At 38.6% G+C, this 22,448-nt stretch overlaps 1 protein-coding gene across 1 annotated transcript in view; it reads left to right on the top strand.

Moving 5' to 3' along the window:
- The window catches only part of CPNE4 (copine 4), a 496,584-nt gene that overhangs the window by 354,135 nt on the left and 120,001 nt on the right, over positions 1 to 22,448 (top strand). The window contains exons 4-5 of the mRNA XM_047876436.1: positions 9,474 to 9,545; positions 14,207 to 14,281. Coding sequence (XP_047732392.1) covers positions 9,474 to 9,545; positions 14,207 to 14,281 — 147 coding nt within the window. The remainder of the gene's footprint in view (positions 1 to 9,473; positions 9,546 to 14,206; positions 14,282 to 22,448) is intronic.

Here is a 22,448-nt window from a genome sequence, read left to right as displayed (position 1 = left end):
CAGGCCAGTCTTCCTTCGTGGCATGGCATTGCTTCTCCTTGTGGAGCTGGCATTTGACCTGTGTGTTGTGTGGGAGGACAGTGCCCCTTCCTGCTCGTGTCTGCACTGTATTTTCAATACCCAGCACATAATATCCATTACATATTTATTTGATGAAGGAATGAATCCTGGCTTCAACTCTTATAGGCTGTATGTATCAGCTTGTTAGGGCTGCCATAATTGAATACCACAGTCTGATGTCTCAAACAACACGAATCTATTGTATCATAGCTCTGGAGGCTGAAATTCCAAGATCAACATGACAGCAGTGTTGGTTTGTGGCGAGGCCCCTCTTGCTGACTTGTAGGCAGCTGTACTCACTATGTGCACATAGCCTTTCTTCTGTTACATATGCAGAGGGAGAAAACTCTCTGATGTATCTTCCTCTTCTTATAAGGAGGCCAGTGCTGTTGGATTAGGGTTCCACCCTCATTTCACCCTAATTATCTCTTTTAAAGTCCCTACCTCCAAATACAGGCACTTTGTAGCTTAGAGCTTGAACATACGAATTTTTGGAGGACACAATTTAGTCCATAATGTTATGTGACCTCAGATAAACTCCTTAATTTCTCCAAGCCCTGCCTCTCTAGTTCCAGTTGCTTAGGGAAAAGAGACAGTATTGATAATTAAACAACAACAAATGAGATAAGATGTGTGAAGCACTCAACATACTATCTGGCACAGAGTAAAAGTTTTGTTTGTTTTCCCAGAAGCAGATAAGGACTGGAGAGTACGTAGATTATTGGAGGAGGTGAAGTAAAAACCAAAAGGTGAGTGGATAAGTGAGACAGGAAAGGGAAAATAACCAATAAAGTAAAGGGTGTGTTGTCTGACAAATCACCACTGGAAAAACTAGAGCTTCTTCCCACCAGGGAAACTTGGATGCCTGTGTAGAAAAAACACTGCAGAGTCACCCCCATCCCTGGGGCAAAAGAACTGGGGGATTTCTGTACCAAAGCCCATCAGTCATTGGTTGACGTCCACCGCCAAGGATGGTAATCCTCCCTGCTTTCAGCCTGCTGCACCTGTAGACAATAGGCATGGATACCAGAGAAAGCCCTGAGGCAATGAGATGCCCATGCCAGCTGTTGGTAGCCCCATTAGCCCTGCCATAGTAAAGCCTGAGGGGCTCTGGGCATGTCTTCCTCTCTCCGTCTCAGTGTGCCATCAGGAAACCTTGCCTATTCTCTGGAGTGGTGGTAGTAGTCATTGCTAGTTTGCAGAACTAGAGATGCTCCTTGACAAAAAATTCTGGAGCCAAACAAATGTAAGGAAGGCTTCTTACATGGTTGTACTTAGGGAGATGCACATCCAAAGCTCAGTTGATGTCCTACAGTTGAACTAGCAAGCTTTATTTGATCCTGTGATTTCCAGACTTATTTCCACAGTTTTTCATGCAGTTTGTACTTACCTTTTAAGAAATAAAAGTTCTCTAATACATGATTTGTGGGTAATTGATTCTGATTCATACTAGAGAGGTCAATATTTGCCAAAGAAGTTTCTCATCAGTTCACCACTACAGCCTTAGAACAGTGCCTGGCACAGAGAAGTTGTTCAATAAGTGTGTTTTGTTACAACAGAGTCTTAAAGCAATTTCAAAAAAGAATCTGAAGATATTTTCAATAAAAGCAATCTCATAAAAAATGACTGTCTAGTCCCCAGAATGACTGTTTTGAAGGACTTTGAAAGAAATTTCAGCTGAATGTACACTTGCTAAAATATTGGACAAAGCATTTTTTATTTTCCTGGTTTGTTCCCATTCATCCAAATGAAACAGGGGACTCTCCTGAAAAATGAGAACCCATGGTGTTAGAATATTGTCCATTTCACAGAGAAATAAGTGTTTCCTCTCCTGATCCATCTGTAAATGCATATCATGCATGGCACTGATGTCCCTCTGGTCCAACATTTGCTAAAAAGAGTGTCTCAACTTCTGTTTCCTCCCCATACACTTCGCCATTTTGTTGAATGGTAAAGATTTCAGTTATGACCCCATTGTAGAGTAAAAAATAATCAAATTAGAGGGCTTCTGCCTTTAGGTCTAAAATTAACTGTTTTTTATAGGCAACATATAGATGAGTCTTGGGTTTTTTTTTTTTTTTATCCATTCTGTAACGCTGTGTCTTTTGATTGATTATTCCATTTACATTCAAAGTAATCATTGATAAATATGTACTTATTGCCCATTTTATTACTTGTTTTGTGATCATTTCTGAAGATTTACTCCAATCCTTTCTTGTCTTTCTCTTTTTCATGTTTTGCTGGTTTTCTTTAGTGATATATTTGGATTTCTTTCTCTTTATTCTTTGTGTATTTATTGGTGGTTTTTGATACATGCTTGCCATTATGCTTGTATATAAGCTCTTCTGCAAATAGCAGTCAATATTAAGTTGATGGTCATTTAAGTTTCAACCCATTCTTTCTTCTCTCCTTTCCACATTTGAGATACATATTATATTTTATATACTTTTTTGTGAGTTGCTTGACTGATTTTTTTACGGAAATATTCCTGTTTACAGCTCTTGTGTTTCCTACCTTTATACGGTCACTTATGTTCTCTACTTTCCACTCAAAGAATACCCTTTAGGGGTGCCTGAGTGGCTCAGTCAGTTAAGTGACTGACTCTTGGTTTCAGCTGACAGTGCAGAGACTGGTTGAGATTCTCTCTCTCCTCCTCCTCCTCCTCTCTGCCCCTCCCCAATTTGCACTATCTCTGTCTCTCTCAAAATAAATAAATAAACTTAAAAAAAAAAAAGAGTCCTCTTTAATGTTTCTTGCAGGGCTGGTTTAGTGGTCACAAACTCCGTTAGTTTTTGTTTTTCTGGGAAACTCTTTATCTCTCCTTCTATTCTGAATGATGGCCTTGCTGGATACAGTATCCTTGGCTGCAGATCTTTCCCCTTCAGCACTTTGAGTATGTCGTGCCACTTTCTTCTGGCCTGCCAAGTTTCTACTGGAAAATCCTGCTAGCCTTATGGGTTTTTCTTTATAAGTTACTGATTTCTTTTGTCTTGTTGCTTTTACATTTTTTTCTTTATCACTGTACTTTTCAAATTTAATTACAATATGTATTGGTGTGGGTCTGCTTTTGTTTATTTTTATGGGAGTTCTTTGTGCCTCCTGGATCTGGATATCTTTTTCCTTCTACAGATTAAGGAAGTTTTCAGCTATTGTTTCTTTAAATAAATTTTCTGCCCCCTTTTCACTCTCTTCTTCTTTTGAGACTTCTAGAATATGAATGTTATTATGTTTGATGGAGTCACTGAGTTCTCTCTAAGTGTATTCTTGTTGTTTTTTTTTAATAATTCTTTTCTCTCTTTTGTTCAGCCTGATTACTTTCCATTACTCTCTCTTCTAGATCACTAATTCATTCCTCTGCTTGTTTAATCCTACTATTCATTACATCAAGCATGTTTCTTATTTCATTTATTGAGGCTTTTATCTCTGCTGTGTTATTCTTTTTTTTTTAATTTTTTTAACATTTATTTATTTTTGAGACAGAGAGAGACAGAGCATGAACGGGGGAGGGGCAGAGAGAGAGGGAGACACAGAACCAGAAGCAGGCTCCAGGCTCTGAGCCATCAGCCCAGAGCCTGACGCGGGGCTCGAACTCACGGAACGTGAGATCGTGACCTGAGCTGAAATCAGACACTTAACCGACTGAGCCACCCAGGCGCCCCTCTGCTGTGTTATTCTTTATCTCTGCATTAAGGGTCTCACTCATGTCTTCCAGTCTTTTCTCAAGTCCAGTGAATATTCCTTGTGGTCATTGCTTTAAATTCTCTATCAAGCATTTTACTTAAATTAGAGGACTTCTAACAAGTGCATCCTCTTGCCAGGCAGAGCTGGCTGTTTGTTGGCCTTAGATGTCCTCTGACAAGACTTAAGGCCTTTCTAAGCCTGATGCAGTTGCTTCAGGAAACCTACATGAGAAGTGAGATTTACAATGAATAGGGTTTTTTTCTTTTTTTTTTTTATGAAATTTATTGACAAATTGGTTTCCATACAACACCCAGTGCTCATCCCAAAAGGTGCCCTCCTCAATACCCATCACCCACCCTCTCCTCCCTCCCACCCCCCATCAACCCTCAGTTTGTTCTCAGATTTTTAACAGTCTCTTATGCTTTGGCTCTCTCCCATTCTAACCTCTTTTTTTTTTTCCTTCCCCTCCCCCATGGGTTCCTGTTAAGTTTCTCAGGATCTACATAAGAGTGAAACCATATGGTATCTGTCTTTCTCTGTATGGCTTATTTCACTTAGCATCACACTGTCCAGTTCCATCCACGTTGCTACAAAAGGCCATATTTCATTTTTTCTCATTGCCACGTAATATTCCATTGTGTATATCAACCACAATTTCTTTATCCATTCATCAGTTGATGGACATTTAGGCTCTTTCCATAATTTGGCTATTGTTGAGAGTGCTGCTATGAACATTGGGGTACAAGTGCACCTATGCATCAGTACTCCTGTATCCCTTGGATAAATTCCTAGCAGTGCTATTGCTGGGTCATAGGGTAGGTCTATTTTTAATTTTCTGAGGAACCTCCACACTGCTTTCCAGAGCGGCTGCACCAATTTGCATTCCCACCAACAGTGCAAGAGGGTTCCCGTTTCTCCACATCCTCTCCAGCATCTATAGTCTCCTGATTTGTTCATTTTGGCCACTCTGACTGGCGTGAGGTGATACCTGAGTGTGGTTTTGATTTGTATTTCCCTGATAAGGAGCGACGCTGAACATTTTTTCATGTGCCTGTTGGCCATCCGGATGTCTTCTTTAGAGAAGTGTCTATTCATGTTTTCTGCCCATTTCTTCACTGGGTTATTTGTTTTTCAGGTGTGGAGTTTGGTGAGCTCTTTATAGATTTTGTATACTAGCCCTTTGTCCAATATGTCATTTGCAAATATCTTTTCCCATTCCGTTGGTTGCCTTTTAGTTTTGTTGGTTGTTTCCTTTGCTGTGCAGAAGCTTTTTATCTTCATAAGGTCCCAGTAATTCACTTTTGCTTTTAATTCCCTTGCCTTTGGGGATGTGTCGAGTAAGAGATTGCTATGGCTGAGGTCAGAGAGGTCTTTTCCTGCTTTCTCCTCTAAGGTTTTGATGGTTTCCTGTCTCACATTTAGGTCCTTTATCCATTTTGAGTTTATTTTTGTGAATGGTGTGAGAAAGTGGTCTAGTTTCAACCTTCTGCATGTTGCTGTCCAGTTCTCCCAGCACCATTTGTTAAAGAGGCTGTCTTTTTTCCATTGGATGTTCTTTCCTGCTTTGTCAAAGATGAGTTGGCCATACGTTTGTGGGTCTAGTTCTGGGGTTTCTATTCTATTCCATTGGTCTATGTGTCTGTTTTTGTGCCAATACCATGCTGTCTTGATGATGACAGCTTTGTAGTAGAGGCTAAAGTCTGGGATTGTGATGCCTCCTGCTTTGGTCTTCTTCTTCAAAATTCCTTTGGCTATTCGGGGCCTTTTGTGGTAATAGGGTTTTTTTCTATAGAACACTGACCCAGCTGGACATCCCTACCACTTTTGCCCAACAGTCCTAAGAATGGCAACATTATTGTTTGTTGATCATTATTACAATGAAAGGTTTGAATCCCTAATTATTACTCATTCTTTGGAGCTGAGATAGAGGCCTGGGGGCTGTAAAATTAAGTTTGTTTGATTGCTTGTTTGATTAGCCATTTGTATACCCAAATGCCCACTTATTAAGAAGGAATATTTCTGAGGATACTGCTTAATCTTCCTAGTACTTGCAAAAGGTAAGAGCTGTAACATAGTAGCATTTTCTTTACACCCAACAAATGAGAATGTTGGCATTTCTAGAAAAGAGTGAGGGAAGAGAATGTGACCATCCAAGTTCTTGTGAGTTAAGTCTCCCTTGGTCTAACTTGAGGAATGAAAATGTGGATCTTGGAAGACAGAGTTTGTAAAGACAGTGTGCCCATACCCATACCCGGTAACCCAATGAGTGGGTTATTACAGTGTTGAAGGGGTGGTGGGGTCACTTTGAGCCATAGAGGTAGGACACCAATGTAGATGAAACAATGAGAATGGAGTATTTCTTTTTATTTATTTATTTATTTATTTTATTTATTTTTGAGAGAGAGAGACAGAGACAGAGTGTGAGCAGGGGAGGGGCAGAGAGAGGGAGACACAGAATCCGAAGCAGGATCCAGGCTCTGAGCAGTCAGCACAGAGCCCGACGCGGGGCTTGAACCCATGAACTGTGAGATCATGACCTGGGCTGAAGTCTGACGCTCAACTGACCAAGCCACCCAGGTGCACCTGGACAGAAGTATTTCTGAGGCCAAATTTATTTAGTAAAAGATATGTTGCCTTTCTTTAGTCAGATGTTGTCCTGGCTGCTACTTACCAGTGACCCTTGTCAATTATTCGTGTGTTTCCACTATTCCTCCTTGCTGAAAACCCCCTGGAGAGAAACTATAAAGTCTTCCTAATGTCCCTTTGCTGTTTGTTTTCCTGTGTTTCCTCTGTGTTTTGGTTCATCTCAAGTTCAAGAATGATGTCTACATTTTTCTAGGAAATTGTAGCTTTTCTAAAACAAGTGATAAGCTGTGAATGGCAGAGGGAGAGGAGATAATTTTGGCTACGAACCACTGGAACCTTCTTAATGAGTAGAGTGAAAAAGATGAGGAATTTAGATTTAGAAGTAACTATAAGAAGGAATGCCAATTCTTTAACATCTGAAATTTTTTTCACGTCATTTTATTGATAGCCAGCTGTGAATTAAAAAAAACAACAACCTATGTTCTTAATTATTATGCTACACCCCCCTTAACCAAGGGCAATATTTTCAGATTACTTCATTCTTAAGGTTTAACTTGATTATTTCTTTTTTTTTTAATGTGTTTTTATTTTTGAGACACAGAGAGAGAGAGAGAGAAAGCACAAGGAGGGGAGGGGCAGAGAGAGAGAGAGAGGGAGACACAGAATCTGAAGCAGGCTCCAGGCTCTGAGCTGTCAGCACAGAGCCTGATGCGGGGCTTGAACTCACAAACTGCGAGATCATGACCTGAGTGGAAGTCAGACGCTTAACCAACTGAGCCACCCAAGTGCCCCTAACTTGATTATTTCTTTACAATCTTCTTCATGTTTACATATTGAGGGTTAAGTTCAAAAATATGAGATCAAGGGCTTAAAAGCAAACACATAAAGTGAAAATCCAGGAGTGAAAATTTTCTGAATCTGTTTCATGAATTTACTTACCAGCTATGGCTCAACATCAGTTTCTGAAGTCAGAGCCATGTTCAAATCCCTGCCACACTAACTCTAAGGACTGTGTCCTTGGAAAAGTTACTTAAACTTTCTGTGTCCTATTTTCCTCATGTAGAAAATGAAACTAACAATCCCAAATTTGTAAGCATATAAAATTAGCAATAAAGTGACCACTAAAACAGAAACCTTAATCAATTTCTCATTTCCTGAAGATTCTATTCTATCTCTCTGCCTCACTTTATCACCAAATTTACTGAAAGATTTGTCTTCATATGTTTGCCCCATTTCCTTCCCTCTTCATCTCTTCTTCAACCTACTTCAATCTATTTTCTGCTCCAAACCTGAACACAATGAAGCGTAAGTAAATATTTGGGGAATGTGTACTCCTTAAAGTGGGAGCCCCCATTGTGGTCATCATCATCACCATCATAATCATCATCACCATCAAGCACCAGATGGTTTCTTAAAGAAATACTCTTTACTCTTCAAATCATAGTCAGTTGAGAATCAGGATATTTTTATTTATTTATTTATTTTGAGAGAGAGAGAAAGAGAGAGCGCAAGGGAGGGTAGAGAGAGAGGGAGAGAAAGAATCCCAAGCAGGCTCCACACTGTCAGCACAGAGCCCAATGTGGGGCTCAAATCCACGAACCATGAGATCATGACCTGAGCCAAAGTCAAGAGTTGGACACTTAACTGACTGAACCACCCAGGAGCCCCAAGAATCAGGATCTTTAAATCTGCTTGGCTTAGGAAAGTTCTATGAATTTTTTTTTTATTTAACACAAGCACACTCAGTATTTTCATTGCTCTAAGACAGAGACAAAAATATCTAAGGATGTCAGAGAATGGGTTTGTCTCCTTGCTTTTTATAGTGATCTCCTTTCTTATTCTGTAAATAATGTGTATATGTATGTTATTCCCTGTTGCTACATAAAAAATTATCCTAAAACTTGACAGCTGAAACAAGCATTAATCTCACAGAATCAGGGAAGAGTGTGGCTGTGTCCTCTGGATCAGGGTCTCTCACAAGGCTGCTGTCAAGGTGCAGTTATCTCAAGGCTCAACTTAGGGGAGGACCTGCTTCAAGCTCATCATGGGCCTGTTGGCAGACTTCTGGTTCTTACTGGCTGTTGACTGGAAACATCAATTCCTTGCCACATGGGCTGTTCTGTAGGGCTACTCACAACATAGTAACTTGCTCCCCCCAGGGCCAGGGCTCTGAGAAGAATAAGAGATGATGATCAAGAAGGAAGTGACATTCATTTTGTAACCTAATCTCAGAAGGGATACTCCATCACTTTTGTGGTATTCTATTCATTAGAAGCAAGTTATTAGATCTATCCCACACTCAAAGAGAGAGAATTGCACAATGGCATGAATAGGACTGTTGGGAGCCGTCTTAGGTAGAGCTGCTTACCACAAAGTATGACTTTGTTCTCCCTTAGCAAAAGCACAGCTTTCATTTGATTCTTTTAAACCTCTTCTCTTTTGGGAATCATGGGTTCCATATCCATCAGGTCTTCAATGCCTTGCCATACTTTTTTTTTTTTTTTCAAAAAAAGGAAGTAAGAGGGGGATGTGACACGTTCTGCTAAAAATAGCTCCCAATATAATGGCAACTTTGGTTGTCATCACATGTTGTGCATTGATACTGAATTATGAAGAGGACTCCAATGACTCCTAGTGGTTTTCTGAGCATCAGTTTCCTAATGACTGACTTTATAGCTTCCTAAAGAATATATTAAAAACAGAACTCTAGAGATTATAGACACAGAAGATGTATATTTAGACCTTGAGTTTCTTTTCTTCCCTGTAGCCCATCACCCACTTTGCACAGAGGTTTTAGTGCTAATTTGAGATCATTCTGAAACTTTATCTGCTTTATCATAAAATGCATATCCAAAATTTTCTATCTAATTTGGTGGTAAATGTTTCAGGAACAATTAAGTCACCTCTGAATTAACTGAATCATCTGTAATTTCTCATGCCCTCACTCTCTTACATCACATGCCATAAGAAGAAAAAAGAAGAACCTGTATTTAGGAGAGGCTTATGGAAAAATCTTAAAAAATAAACAGATACAGTGTTATAATTTCAAGTAGAGTTGTGAATGCAGAATTTTGTAAAGGAAAAACTAAAAAGTAGACAAACATTCATATAACTAATATCTTCACCTTTTGTTTTCTTTTGTGCAGATCGTTTCCCAGAGAAAACTGTCTAAATCCTTGTTGAAGCATGGGAACACAGCAGGGAAATCCTCCATCACGGTAAGCCCTCCCTTAGCAGTTCTCTGTCTTGGTGCGTAGATGGCGCTCTCTGGTCCAAACCTGCAGTGAGAAGCACACTCTCTGCCCATTGGGGTTGATGCCACAACTGCCCAGCTGTCCAAGTCACCCCCATCCTTCTTGTTCCTTTTTTCTTATTTATCCTTCTTGCCCATATAATTTTGACCCTTCCACCCCTAGGAAAAAGGAATAGAATAAGGATTTGAAAGTGAGGCCATTCACTTTTATTAAGCACTTCTGCAGTTAATATATAGATTTTAGTGGAGGACAAAAATGGAGTTGTCAATGACATTAAGAATATAGAATTGTCTGGGGTTTTCAAATGATCAAACTACCTATCCCTGCTTCTCATTTTTTTTTTGAGAATTAAAAATCTGCTCTGATGATGGTTAGTCCAAGGTTAGATTTGTTGCCTAAGGACCAGAGAACCCAGCATTTAGCCCTCCTCTTTAATATAATAGTTTGGATTTATGTTATCATTTTTGGTGGCCATTAACCACATGTGATTATTTAAACTTAAATAAAACTATTCAAAATTAAATAAAAGAAAATATCCATACCTTACACTAACCACATATCAAGAGTTCATATATATCGTAGCCAATATTTACATGTGGCTATGAATCTGGGGAGGGAAACAGAGATTCAGGAGGCACGGAGATCCCCCAACAAACTCAAGCCAAGGAGGTCCACACCAAGACACATAGTAATTAAAATGGAAAAAAATAGGGATAAAGAAAGAATTTTAAAGGTTGCAAAAAAAGACAGTTACATATGAAAGAAACACCATAAGGCTATCAGCTGATTTTTCAGCAGAAACGTTGTAGGCCGGAAGGGAGTAGCATAATATATTCAATGTGCTGAAAGGGAAAAATTTGCAGCCAGGAATACTTTATCCAGCAAGGCTACCATTCAGAATAGGAGAGATAAAGAGTTTCCCAGACAAATAAAAATTCAAAGAATTCATGACCACTAAACCAGCCCTACAAGAAATGTTAAGGGGGATTCTGTGAGTGCAAAATAAAACCCATAAGTAAGAGTAAGAAAAATAGACAAAAGCTGAAAAATTAAGTGTGTCTGTAAAAATCAGTCAAGAGAAGCACAAGATAAAAGGATATAAAATATGGTACCAAATATCTGAAATGTGGAGGGGAAAAGAATGAAGAATGAGTTCAAAATTAAGGGACCGTTAGCATGATATAGACTGCTATATGCAGAAGATGTTATATATAAACTGAATGGTAGCCACAAATCAAAAAACAGTAATAGATATGCAAAAAAATAAAAAGTAAGGAATCCAAGTATTTTACTAGAGAAAACTAATCATGAGATAAAGAACAAGAGAATAAAGGAATAGAGAGGAACTATAAAAACAACCATAAAAAAGTAACAAAATGGCAATAATTACTTTGAATATAGATGTACCAAATACTCCAATCAAAAGACATAGAGTAACAGAATAGATTAAAAAAGAGAGAGAGAGAGACCCATCTATATTCTGCCTACAAGAGATTTATTTCATACCTAAAGACACATACAGACTCAAAGTGAAAGGATGGAGAAACATTTATCATGTAAGTGGAAGTAAAATGAAAGCCAGGGTAGCAATACTTATGTTGGAAAAAATAGATTTTAAAATAAAGGCTGTAACAAGGGACAAAAAAGGACACTTTAGAGTCATAAACAGTACAATCCAACAATCATGTCCACTCTCACCACAGTTATTTAACATAGCACTGGAAGTCCTAGCCACAGCAATCAGACAAGAGGAATGAATAAAAGGCATCCAAATTGGTAAGGAAGAAGTAAAACTTCCACAATTTGCAGATGACGTGATACTCTATAAAGAAAACCCTAAACACTCCACCAAAAAGCTACTAGAACTGATCAATGAATTTAGTAAGATTGCAGGATACAAAATTAATGTACAGAAATCCATGGCATTTTTATATACAGAAATAAAACAACAGAAAGAGAAATTAAGAAAGCAATCCTATTTAGTATTGCACCAAAGATAATCAAATACCTAGGAATAAACTTAGCTAAGGAGGTGAAAGACCTGTACTCTGAAAACTATGAAATATTGATGAAAGAAATTGAACATGACACAAACGAGTGGAAAGATACTCCAATGTCATGAATCAGAAGAATAAATATTGTTAAAATATCTATACTACCTAAAGCAATCAGCACATTCAATGAAATCCCATCAAAATACCAACATTTTTCACAGAACTAGAATAAACAATCCTAAAATTCATATGGAACCATGGAAGACCCCAAATAGCCAAAAAAATCTTGAAAAAGAAAAACAAAGGTGGAGGTGTCACAATTCCAGATTTCAAGTTATACTACAAAGCTTTAGTAATCAAAACAGTATGGTATTGGCATGAAAATAGTCACATAGAGCAATGCAATAGAATAGAAAGACCAGAAATATACCCACGTTTATATGGTCAATTAATCTTTGACAAAGGAAGAAAGAATATGCAGTGAGAAAAAAGATGGCCTCTTAGGCAAATGGTGTTGGGGAAATTGGATGGCTACATACAAAAGAATGAAACTGGACCACTGGCTTACACCATACAGAAAAATAAATTCAAAACAGATTAAGGACCTAAATGTAAGACCTAAAACTAATAATCCTATAAGAACATAGGCAGTAATTTCTCCAACATTGGACATAGCAACTTTTTCTAGATATTTCTCCTGAGTCAAGGGAAACAAAAGCAAAAATAAACTATGGAGACTACATCAAAATAAAATGCTTCTACACAGCAAAGGAAATAATCAACAAAACTAAAAGACATTCTAATGAATGGGAGAAGATATTTGCAAATGACATCTCTGATAAAGGGTTAGTATCCAAAATATATAAAGAACTTATACAACTCAACACCCTAAAAACAAATAATCCAATTAAAAATAGGCAGAGTACATGAACAAACAGTTCTCCAGAGAGGACATACAAATGACCAACAGACACATGAAAAGATGCCCAATGTCACTCATCATCAGGGAAATGCAAATCAAAACTACAATGAGATATCACCTCATACATGTCAGAATGGCTAAAATCAAAAACACAAGAAACAAGTGTTGGTGAGGATGTGGAGAGAAGCCTCATGCATTGTTGGTGGGAGTGCAAGCTTGTGTAGCCACTGTAGAAGAGTATAGGGGTTCCTCAAACAGTTAAAAATGGAACTTACCCTATGATCCATTAATTGCACTACTGGGTATTTACCCAAAAAATACAAAAACACTAATTTGAAGGGATACAAGCATCCCTATATTTATTGCTGCATTATTTACAATAGCCAAGATATGGAAACAGCTAAAGTATTCATCCATAGATGAATGGGTAAAGAAGATGTGGTATCTATATATACAATGGAATATTATTCAGCCATAAAAAGAATGAAATCTTGCCATTGGCAAGAACATGGATGGAGCTAGAGAGTATAATGTTAAATGAAATAAGCCAATCAGAGAAAGGTAAATACCATATGATCTTACTTATATATGGAATTTAAGAAACAAAACAAGCAAAGGAAAAGATTTTTTTTTAAGGAGAGAGAGACAAAATAAGAAATAGATTCTTAACTATAGAGAACTGATGGTTACCAGAGGGGAGGTGGTGTGGGGATGGGTGAAATAGGTGAGGGGGATTAAAGAGCAGTTATCATGATGAACACCAAGTAATATATAGAACTGTTGTATCATTGTACTATACACCTGCAACTAATATAACATGTTATGTGAAACAGCTGGAATTTTTAAAAAATTAATAAAAAAATAATTACACATGGCTATCAGTTACTGTATTGGACAGTGCAGATTACAGAACATTTCTGTCATCACATAGTGTTCAATTGGGCAATACTGGAAGTATTTCTAAATAAAACCTTAAATTTTCAAAGTACTCTAGTATTTGAAACTTTGGCATCTTGTTTTAGAGCCCTTGAGAAAGGTAGAGAAAGTGTTCTAATCATTTAGTTGTGGGGACAAAAGAAAAAGAAAAGGTAGAATGACTTACCAGGAGAATCTGAATTGCTAGGGAGGTAAATTGCCAGGAGGCAAACCTCCTGAGTTCCTTTGAACATTCCTTTTTAACTTGAAAGTGACTGATTCCCTTTTCAAAAATTTTAAGCCATTTTTTAAGGGAAAAATTCAAAAGGATTCCCTGTGATTTAAGTTATGACCATTCTCACAAGCACTTACCTGAGTTTGTTGCTTGAATATTTTAAATGATACATTCATGTCAAAGTTTTTTTTTTTTTAACTTCTTGGTTCAATTCCATACAAATGATTCAAAGGGTCTTTGAAGACCCCATTGTTGCTCTAAAAAGCCAGAATCCAAAGGCTCACTTGCAAAGCCCACAGTCCCAGAGAAGCTTTGGGATATTAAATCCAGGTATGAGATTTACCTTTGTTCTTTCCCAGGAGAACAACCCCTCATCTTGCCATCTTTACTTTAAGACATCTTAGAGATCTTTTTCCTTCACTCATCTCAAAAATATTTAATCTCCTTCTTAATTTTAAATATTTAAATACTTCTCTTAATCTGGGATCCTTGGAGTAGAACAATGGCTTCAACAGCCTCTGCAAAACACTTGAAAATATGTGAAAATTTTTTCCTTTAGGTGATTGCTGAAGAATTATCTGGCAATGATGACTACGTTGAACTTGCATTCAATGCACGGAAATTGGATGACAAGGTAAAGTGCTGGGTGTTAACCTAACCAAAGAAAGTAATAAGGCTAACATACAAAGTTTAATCAGATTTTCCCCTGAAGCTGTTTTCTCCCTTTCCCACATTATTAAACAGATCAAAGATTTCACAGAGGTCTGCAAAGTAAGACTTTCCCCAAATTTTAGAAGCAGTTCATGAGAAGTGGGAGGGACTATAATTAAAAGAAGACAATTTTGTTACACCTAGGCTTCATTTGTTCCCAAATGTCACAGGTCAATGTGCACAGATAAATATGGTTTAAGCCCATTGTTAGGGACATTTCATAAGAAAAAAGAAGACATGAAAGGGAGGAAAAGTGACTTTCGTTAAGCACCTATGTTTTCCAAGAACAGGGTTAAGAGCTTTTTTTTTTTTAAGTTTATTTATTTTGAGACAGAGAGAGAGTGCATGTGAGGGGTGGGGAGGGGCAGAGAGAGGGGGACTGAAAAAATCCCAAGCAGTCTCCATGCTGTCAGCACAGAGACCGACTTGGGGCTCCATCTCACAAACCGAGAGATCATGATCTGAGCTGAAATCAAGAGTCAGATGCTTAACCAACTGAGCCACCTAGGCACCCCTAGAGCTTTTCATGCATTATCACATTTGATCATTCTTACAGCTCCCATGTAACAGGCATTATTAACTTTTGCTTTGCAGATGAGGAAACAGATTCAAAGATGAAATAACTTAAGGTCATTCCATGTGTTAGTCCAGATAATCCAAGAAACAGACACCAAGACAGGCTTAAATACCCAAGGATTTTATTAGGAAAATGCTTGTGTAGGGAACATAGGGAGGAAGTTTGCAGACGGCAATGCAAGTCTTACCATAACTAAAGGAGAGAGGGAGAGAGGGAGAGAAGAGCAGGTGGCAGTGTCCTAGAATGCCATTCAGTCTAAGGAAGGGTCAGCGAAGCCATCAGGGAGTCCTGGGGCCAATATTGACCAGCAGAAAAGTTTCATGTCTCCCATGCCTGCCTTAATATCCCCTACACATGCAGGCACTGGCTGGGAGCAGCCCATGGGAAGCCTGGCCTTGGTGCAAGTGCAGAGATGTATTTCAGGGCACAGCGGCTGGGGCCCTTGGTCAGTTACATTCCCTGTAGTGGGAGGTCTGTAAAGCAGTTTTCTTGGCCAACATATCCTGCTAGTAAATTGTAAAACTGAGGATTCATTTCCATGTCGGTTACATGGGAGTCTGACTCCCGTCTGTGTTCTTTCTATTGTATCTCACAATTTTTACCCAATCATAAGCCATGTTAGTCTTGTATATACAGAAAAAGTTCCTTAGTTTCCACCCATCAAAAAGGGGGGGGGGGTGTCCTTTCCAACCTCACCATATTTTTATGATCTCCCTCCAACCATATCTTTAAGTCAAAAAAACATATCACATTAATAAATGTATGCACAAAGGATTCCATTTTCCTAGAGCACAACTAGAGAACAGGGGATTTTTAGAAATGGCACCACTTTTTCAAACACTTGCTTATAGGCATTAGGCTGAAAAAGGTAAACCAATGTCTCAAGCAATTCCTTAAAGTCTTAGGTAGCTTATATCCTGGCGTATCTCATTCACTTTCACCTATGAACAGTACTCAGCCCATTTATACACTCATTAGCTCATTCTTGTATTTGTTCATTCTCCATTCATCATTCATTCACAAATCTTTGCTGCATGCTTGTTATGCATTAGATGGTGGGAAAAGACATTCTTTAAACCATTCTCATACCCACAACCTGGAATTCACTGTCTAAGTGAAACATAAATTTAAACAACAAATGGTATAAATAATACTATAGCCATGACAGGATGTGATAGGTGATGTATAATCAGAGTGTCTGGAGAAGGTTAATTCATTCTGCCTAGGGACATCAGAAAAGACTCTATACTTATGAATGGATGATATTTGGATGTCTTTAGTGTCCTGAGTAGATTGTGTGAAACTTTCGAGAACTGCTACTTTCTGCCATTAGCATGAACTGGGTGCTGGAAACTGCAGTGTGCATTGATGTCACTTGGATGTAAGCTTTTAATCTTCAGTTCCTAATGGCTATTATGCTGTTTCCTTTCCCATCATCTCCCCAGGTTTTGGAATAATTCACCAAATTTCTTTGTAGTATCTTTCCTGATGCCATTATAAGCCACTGGGTCAGTGTGTAGCAGTTTTAAGCTGCTCAGTTAATGGCTTATAATGGCTTCTTTCTACTTAATAGTCTCTTAAGCACCTTTAGTCCACTTTCTAACTGACTTATGTTATAGTGCAAGAGGACTTGGGGGTTTGTTAGTGGGCCCATTAGCTCTGAGGTGTTTGAACAGCTTCCCTTCATTTGAATGAGCACTGGCTCACAAAACTGAAAAAATCTCATGTAGCACTTAATTTGATTCTAGGTGGCCATTCCCACCTTTTTCTGGGTTGATTATCTAAGGCCCTGGTCACCGCTGAGCCTCAGTGCCCCAGTGATGTAGACTCCAGATCCTTCAAATTATGGTGGTATCTAGCCCAGACTCCTTAGTAATCCAGAGAGGAGAAGGCTGAGGCCATTGCTCCTCTTTGGACTGGAAGGTGAATGGTCTTAGGTGGAAAAAGGGGAAAGATGTAGAATTAAGGAGCTCTAAGATGATACCATGAAGATCACCTCATGCAACCTCTTCAGGAAACCAAGGCTCAGCAAGGTCTGGTGACTTATCCAGATACTACTACTCCACTGGTTATGTATTGCTGCAAAGCAAACCACCTCAACACCTAGTGACTTAACTCTTCTATTACATGTTATGATTTTGAGGGTCAGAAATTCAGGCATGGTTCAATGGGGCAATTCTTCTGCTTCTTATGATGTTGACAAAAGCCATACAGTGATACTCAGCTAGGGGAGGAGCTTGTCTAGAGAGCTCAGTCTAGCTTTACTCACATGCCTGGCACATGGAATGGCTGAAAGGCTGGGTTCAGCTGGGTTGGTCAGCCAGCATGCCTACATAGTAGTCTTGGGTTAGGCACATTTCCCACATGGTGGCTGGCTCTTCCCAGAGAAAGCATCACAGGAGAACAGAAAAGCTGAGTGGCATTTTTATGACTTAGCCTTGGAAGTCATGCAGCATCACGTCTGCTGCATTGTGTTAGTTCTATGTAGGTCATAAGGCCTGCCCAGAATCAAAGAGAGGGGAGTTAGACTGCACACTCTGATGGGGGAGTGGCAAAGTTGTACTATAGAAAAGCATGTGGACAGTGGACATGGTGGTAGCCATCTTTGGAAAATGTAATTTGCCACAGTATTTTTGTGATAGAATCAGATAATACAATTATTTCATGTCACAGCAAGAAAAATAGTTCCCAGAGTTTATCAGGGAGAACCTCCTTCTTGCTTTCAGCATTACCTACATAACCTACATGTTAGCAGTTAAAGGTCTTAATTTTTTAATTGTGTTAATTAGTATCATGAGAGCAACTAATTTCTACATATACTTGAAAGTTTTCAGTATGAATATATGGGGAAAATATACTGTATCCAACTCAGACAATGTTTATAGGTCATCTGGATCCCCAGGTCCCTGTAATACTCTGGTAACCTTCTGATACCCAAATGCATCAGGTAGAAAGCCTCTGATCTAATGTCATTGTTCTCATCTGTAAAAGAGGAGATGTGAAATGACTTACCCAAGGCTATACACACATACACACACACACACACACACACACACACACACACACACACACAGTCACTGACAGAGAGGGATTCAATCAGGTTGCCTATCTAAAATCCAAATTTTTCTTCAGGACTTAGGGCAAATGAATATAAGTTGAATTGGTCTCTAGATGTGGAGAACTTGGTATTTCAGGGAAATAGAACCAGGGTGGAGGGAGGTGAAGGTATGCTGTAGGCAGCTGTCCTCAAAGTGTGGTTCAAGGTCCCGAGACCGATTCAGGGGAATGCCTGAGGTCAAAACTGTTTTCATAATAATACTAAGGTATTTTCATTCTTTACTCTCATTCATTCACATGTGTACAATGGTTTTTTGGAAGTGGCATGATGTCTAATATCACAACAGATTGAACGCAAAAACAGATATGAGAATCCTGTTGCCTTCTATTAAGCCATTAAGTCATTAAACTGATTTGCAAAAATGTAAAATAATGCCACTTTTCTGACTATTTTTTAAATTTGGAAAATGCAGTTGTTTTCCACTAAAATGCTATTTTTGTTATGATGTACTGGGTTTATTTTTATTATTTTTAAAATGATGCAACAAATGAATATTTTTTAAATTTCAGTTTTAGTTTATAATAGGATAAATGCCAATAGATATAATCCACATAAACAAAAGCTCCTTGAGGTCCTCAATAATTTTTAAGAATGTAAAGGGGTTTTAAGACCAAAGAGTTTGAGAACTGCTATTGTAGATATACCAGTGAGCACTAAGTACTTTGCAAATCACAATGACAGAGAAATTCCCCCTTTTCTTTTGATAGAAACAGTCACTTAACTTGCATTTCCAGCGAATCAGCAGCCATCTACCTAAGATCGAAATCCAGAGTCCTTGAAATCTGAGAGGTAGTCTTCAATGACAGCCACACATAAAATAGATTAGGTTTGCAAGAAATAACTTACTTATCTAACGTTAATGCAATTCACTTAATGGAGAGGTAGGTGTTCTAATTTCTAAAGTACATTTAGTACATTAGCAGCTAGTTGGCAATTAATCTAATAAGTAAGTAGAGATAGGAATGTAATCACTTTAGAACATTCAAGCCAACAAAGAGTATTCTTTCTCTTTTTCCTCAGAAAGTATTCATGTTGGTATGCTGGAACTAATTCTCTCACTACTGATCCCCACATCTGTAGCAGTACTCATTATAAACTCCGTTTTTAGTGTTCCCGGGATGCTAGATTGATGGGTTGCTGAATAAATAAACACATATGTCTCTAAAGCAGAGGTTGGCAAACTTTTTCTATAAAGGACCAGATGATAAATATTTTAGGCTTTGCAGGCCACATAGTCTCTGTCCCAACTACTCAGCTCTGCTTCTGAAGCATGGACACAGCCATAGACAATACGTAAATGAATATGTCAGCCTTCCAGTAAAACTTTATTTACAAAAACAAGCTGTGGGCCAGATTTAGGCCACACACCATAGTTTGCCAACCCCTGTTCTAAAGCAACATTAAATCTCTACCTCCTGGGCTGCGATTTTACTATGTTCAAGTATGCTGCCTGAAAACTAACCTAGCCTGAGTTGATGACAGCAAGTTATAATTAATGAGAATCTATTATATACCAAGTGTCAGGTATCTAACCTACATTATCTCCAAAACTCAAAAACATATTCCTAAAGATGGGTGTTATTATTTACATTTTACAGATGAAGCATAATAAGGTTAAATAGTTTGTCCAAAGTCACAGTGATAGAAAGCTATAGAGTTTGGGTATGGCCCCAAATCTTTCAGATACTCTTTTCTAATTCCAATATTCCATTTTCAAGATCGCTGTCATAGAAATGCACTGCTTCTTTTTCTATTCTAGACCTCAGCAGATTGCTTATTGCCTTCTTGCCTGACAAAATGTCTTTCATATTGGACCAAAAGGGCAGGGCGATATAGCCTCCAAGTTATTAAAAATTTTACCAGAGCGGGCGCCTGGGTGGCACAGTCGGTTAAGCGTCCGACTTCAGCCAGGTCACGATCTCGCGGTCTGTGAGTTCGAGCCCCGCGTCAGGCTCTGGGCTGATGGCTCGGAGCCTGGAGCCTGTTTCCGATTCTGTGTCTCCCTCTCTCTCTGCCCCTCCCCCGTTCATGCTCTGTCTCTCTCTGTCCCCAAAATAAATAAACGTTGAAAAAAAAATTAAAAAAAAAATTTTTACCAGAGCAAAACCTCAGTAAAATGCCTATATCATTACCCTTGCTTGCACTGAGCTGTCCCAAGGGCTATCTTAATGCTGATGGTCAAGCAAAAAAAAAAAAAAAAAGCCAAAAATTCCACATTGTGTCATGTAACCATACAATTAATCCCAGAGTTGTTGTTTTTAAGTTACAAATTTCTGAGTGTACATTTACGATATTTTTGAGCTGCTTATGAATTGTTTTATTTCTAGGAATCAGAGGACTCCTTAGTGGTAATCATCCCTGATAGTCATGTAGTCCTTTACAAAGTGTCCTCATACACTGTGTCTGTTATTGATAATAGTTGTGGCAGCAACACTTTTTGAGTACTTATTGCCAGGTGCTGGACTCAACATATCACATGGATCAGTGATTCCCACAGTGGTAGGAGGCAAATGTGACATCCTTTCCATTTACCAACCAGAAAACTGAGCCTTAAGGAAATTAAATATCTTGCCCCAGATCATGGAGATTGTATAGAGTGCAGTCAGGATTTGAAAGCAGTACTCAAGATAGTGTGCTCGTAGTAGATTCTCAATTACATGAAAGCATAGATGGCATCTGATCTTTCCTTCCTTGATTTATACTTTGTCCTGACAACATCTCTGTGCTAACCCTATAAATAGTATTTTATTTTATTTTTAAATATTTATTTTTGTGAGAGAGAGAGAGAGAGAGAGAGAGCATGAGCTGGGGAGAGTCAGAGACAGGGGGACAGAGGATCCAAAATGGACTCCACGCCGACAACAATAAGCCCAATGTGGGGCTGCACTCCTGAGTTTCGAGATCCTGAGTCACACTGAAGTCCAACACTCAACTGACTGAGCCAGCCAAGTGCCCCACCTTAAATAGTGTTTTAAAGGAATGTAAAATAAAATAGAAAAACTGTTGTGATATACTACCAAGAGAAAAAAAGATGTTAAAGTGTATGTAAAGTATGATTACAAATATATTTTTGAAAGAAAGAAAACAAAATTATGTCTAGATTCTAGAAAAATATTTACCAGAATGCTATTGATAGTTGTGGAATTATGGATATGAGTATTGGCTGCGTTTTTCCTTCTTTTTTTCCTTACTTTCTATTTTTAAATAAAAATAACAAAAGTTTAAAATATCAATGAAAGAAAAAAGAAAAATGACTGATAAAATTCCTTCAGTGTGGTCAGCAATTTTTAAGTGCAATTCACCGGCATGTTCCCTGAGGGAGCAACAATCTATTTAAGGAAACAAAGCCAAAACTCCAAGAGAGGAATCCAAGGGCATCTAGGAACAAGCTAATGTGGCTCACATCCATTATGAAAGGGAGGTAAGAGGGAGGTTCCAATTTTTTAAGATGAGTGTTAAAAATAAGTGGGGAGGGGAGAAATGTGAATGTCTTGAGTAAAAGGGGTAGAGATAGGAATTGACTACCAGTTTGGGAGGGAAAGGGGCCATTTTGGTGGACAGACACAGTTTGCAGGACAGATTTATTGGCAAAAACAGCCATTGTGGGTTCTTAACAAGATGAAGGTTGTGGTAATTTGGTACCTTCAAAAATAGAATAGGAAGGTATACACCAGACTCCAACTGTTGTGGCTCATGGTGTTTAGTTTCAGGCTGGGGCAGGAAGACCTCAGGGGGAAGATAAAGAGTCCTATCTCCCATCTTTTCTCTTTCTAAGGGGTCCTACAAGGTTTCTAGTTTCTAGGCTGATATTGTTTATCATAGAGCCTGTCATATTGTTTTCCTGCTCAAGATCTGACATTGGCTCCCAGCTGCTTCCCAAGGCAGATGCAGAGTCTTTGGATGAGCATTTAAGACCCTTCACCTCATGGAGCTGACTTTGTCAGCGTTGTCTCAAACTCCTCTCCACATCCTTAGGCTGCAGTGGAATTAAGCTGCTTAGTGTGCCTCTCTATTCACTCTTTCATACCTTCAATCATTCTGTTCCATCCCCAGAAATAACTTCCTCACAACCACATTTCCCAATGAAAATCCATCAGCTCCCTCTTACCGCCAAACCAGATGGTACTTTGAAGGGTTGAAACCAAGTTTTATCCTTCCTTGTATATTAACATCAAGCACAAAGACTCTATGATCAGTATATTTCCTGAGAATATTTTGCTGAGCTGAAGACTAGGATGGCTTTAGGCTTCATTCTGTTTTGCTGCAGTCTAGAATTCGGTGGGGGTTGGGGGGTGGGGGGATCACTTGAGGAAATACATAATAAGAGTGTAGTGACTAAGGCTGTTGCTCAGATAGCCTCCTATTCTATACCAGTTGTTCATATCATTCATTCAT

This window comes from Prionailurus viverrinus, chromosome C2, assembly GCF_022837055.1.
Source record: "Prionailurus viverrinus isolate Anna chromosome C2, UM_Priviv_1.0, whole genome shotgun sequence".
NCBI lineage: Eukaryota > Metazoa > Chordata > Mammalia > Carnivora > Felidae > Prionailurus > Prionailurus viverrinus.
Note: the sequence above shows the minus strand (reverse complement) of the source record. Positions and strands in the feature narration are given on the sequence as shown.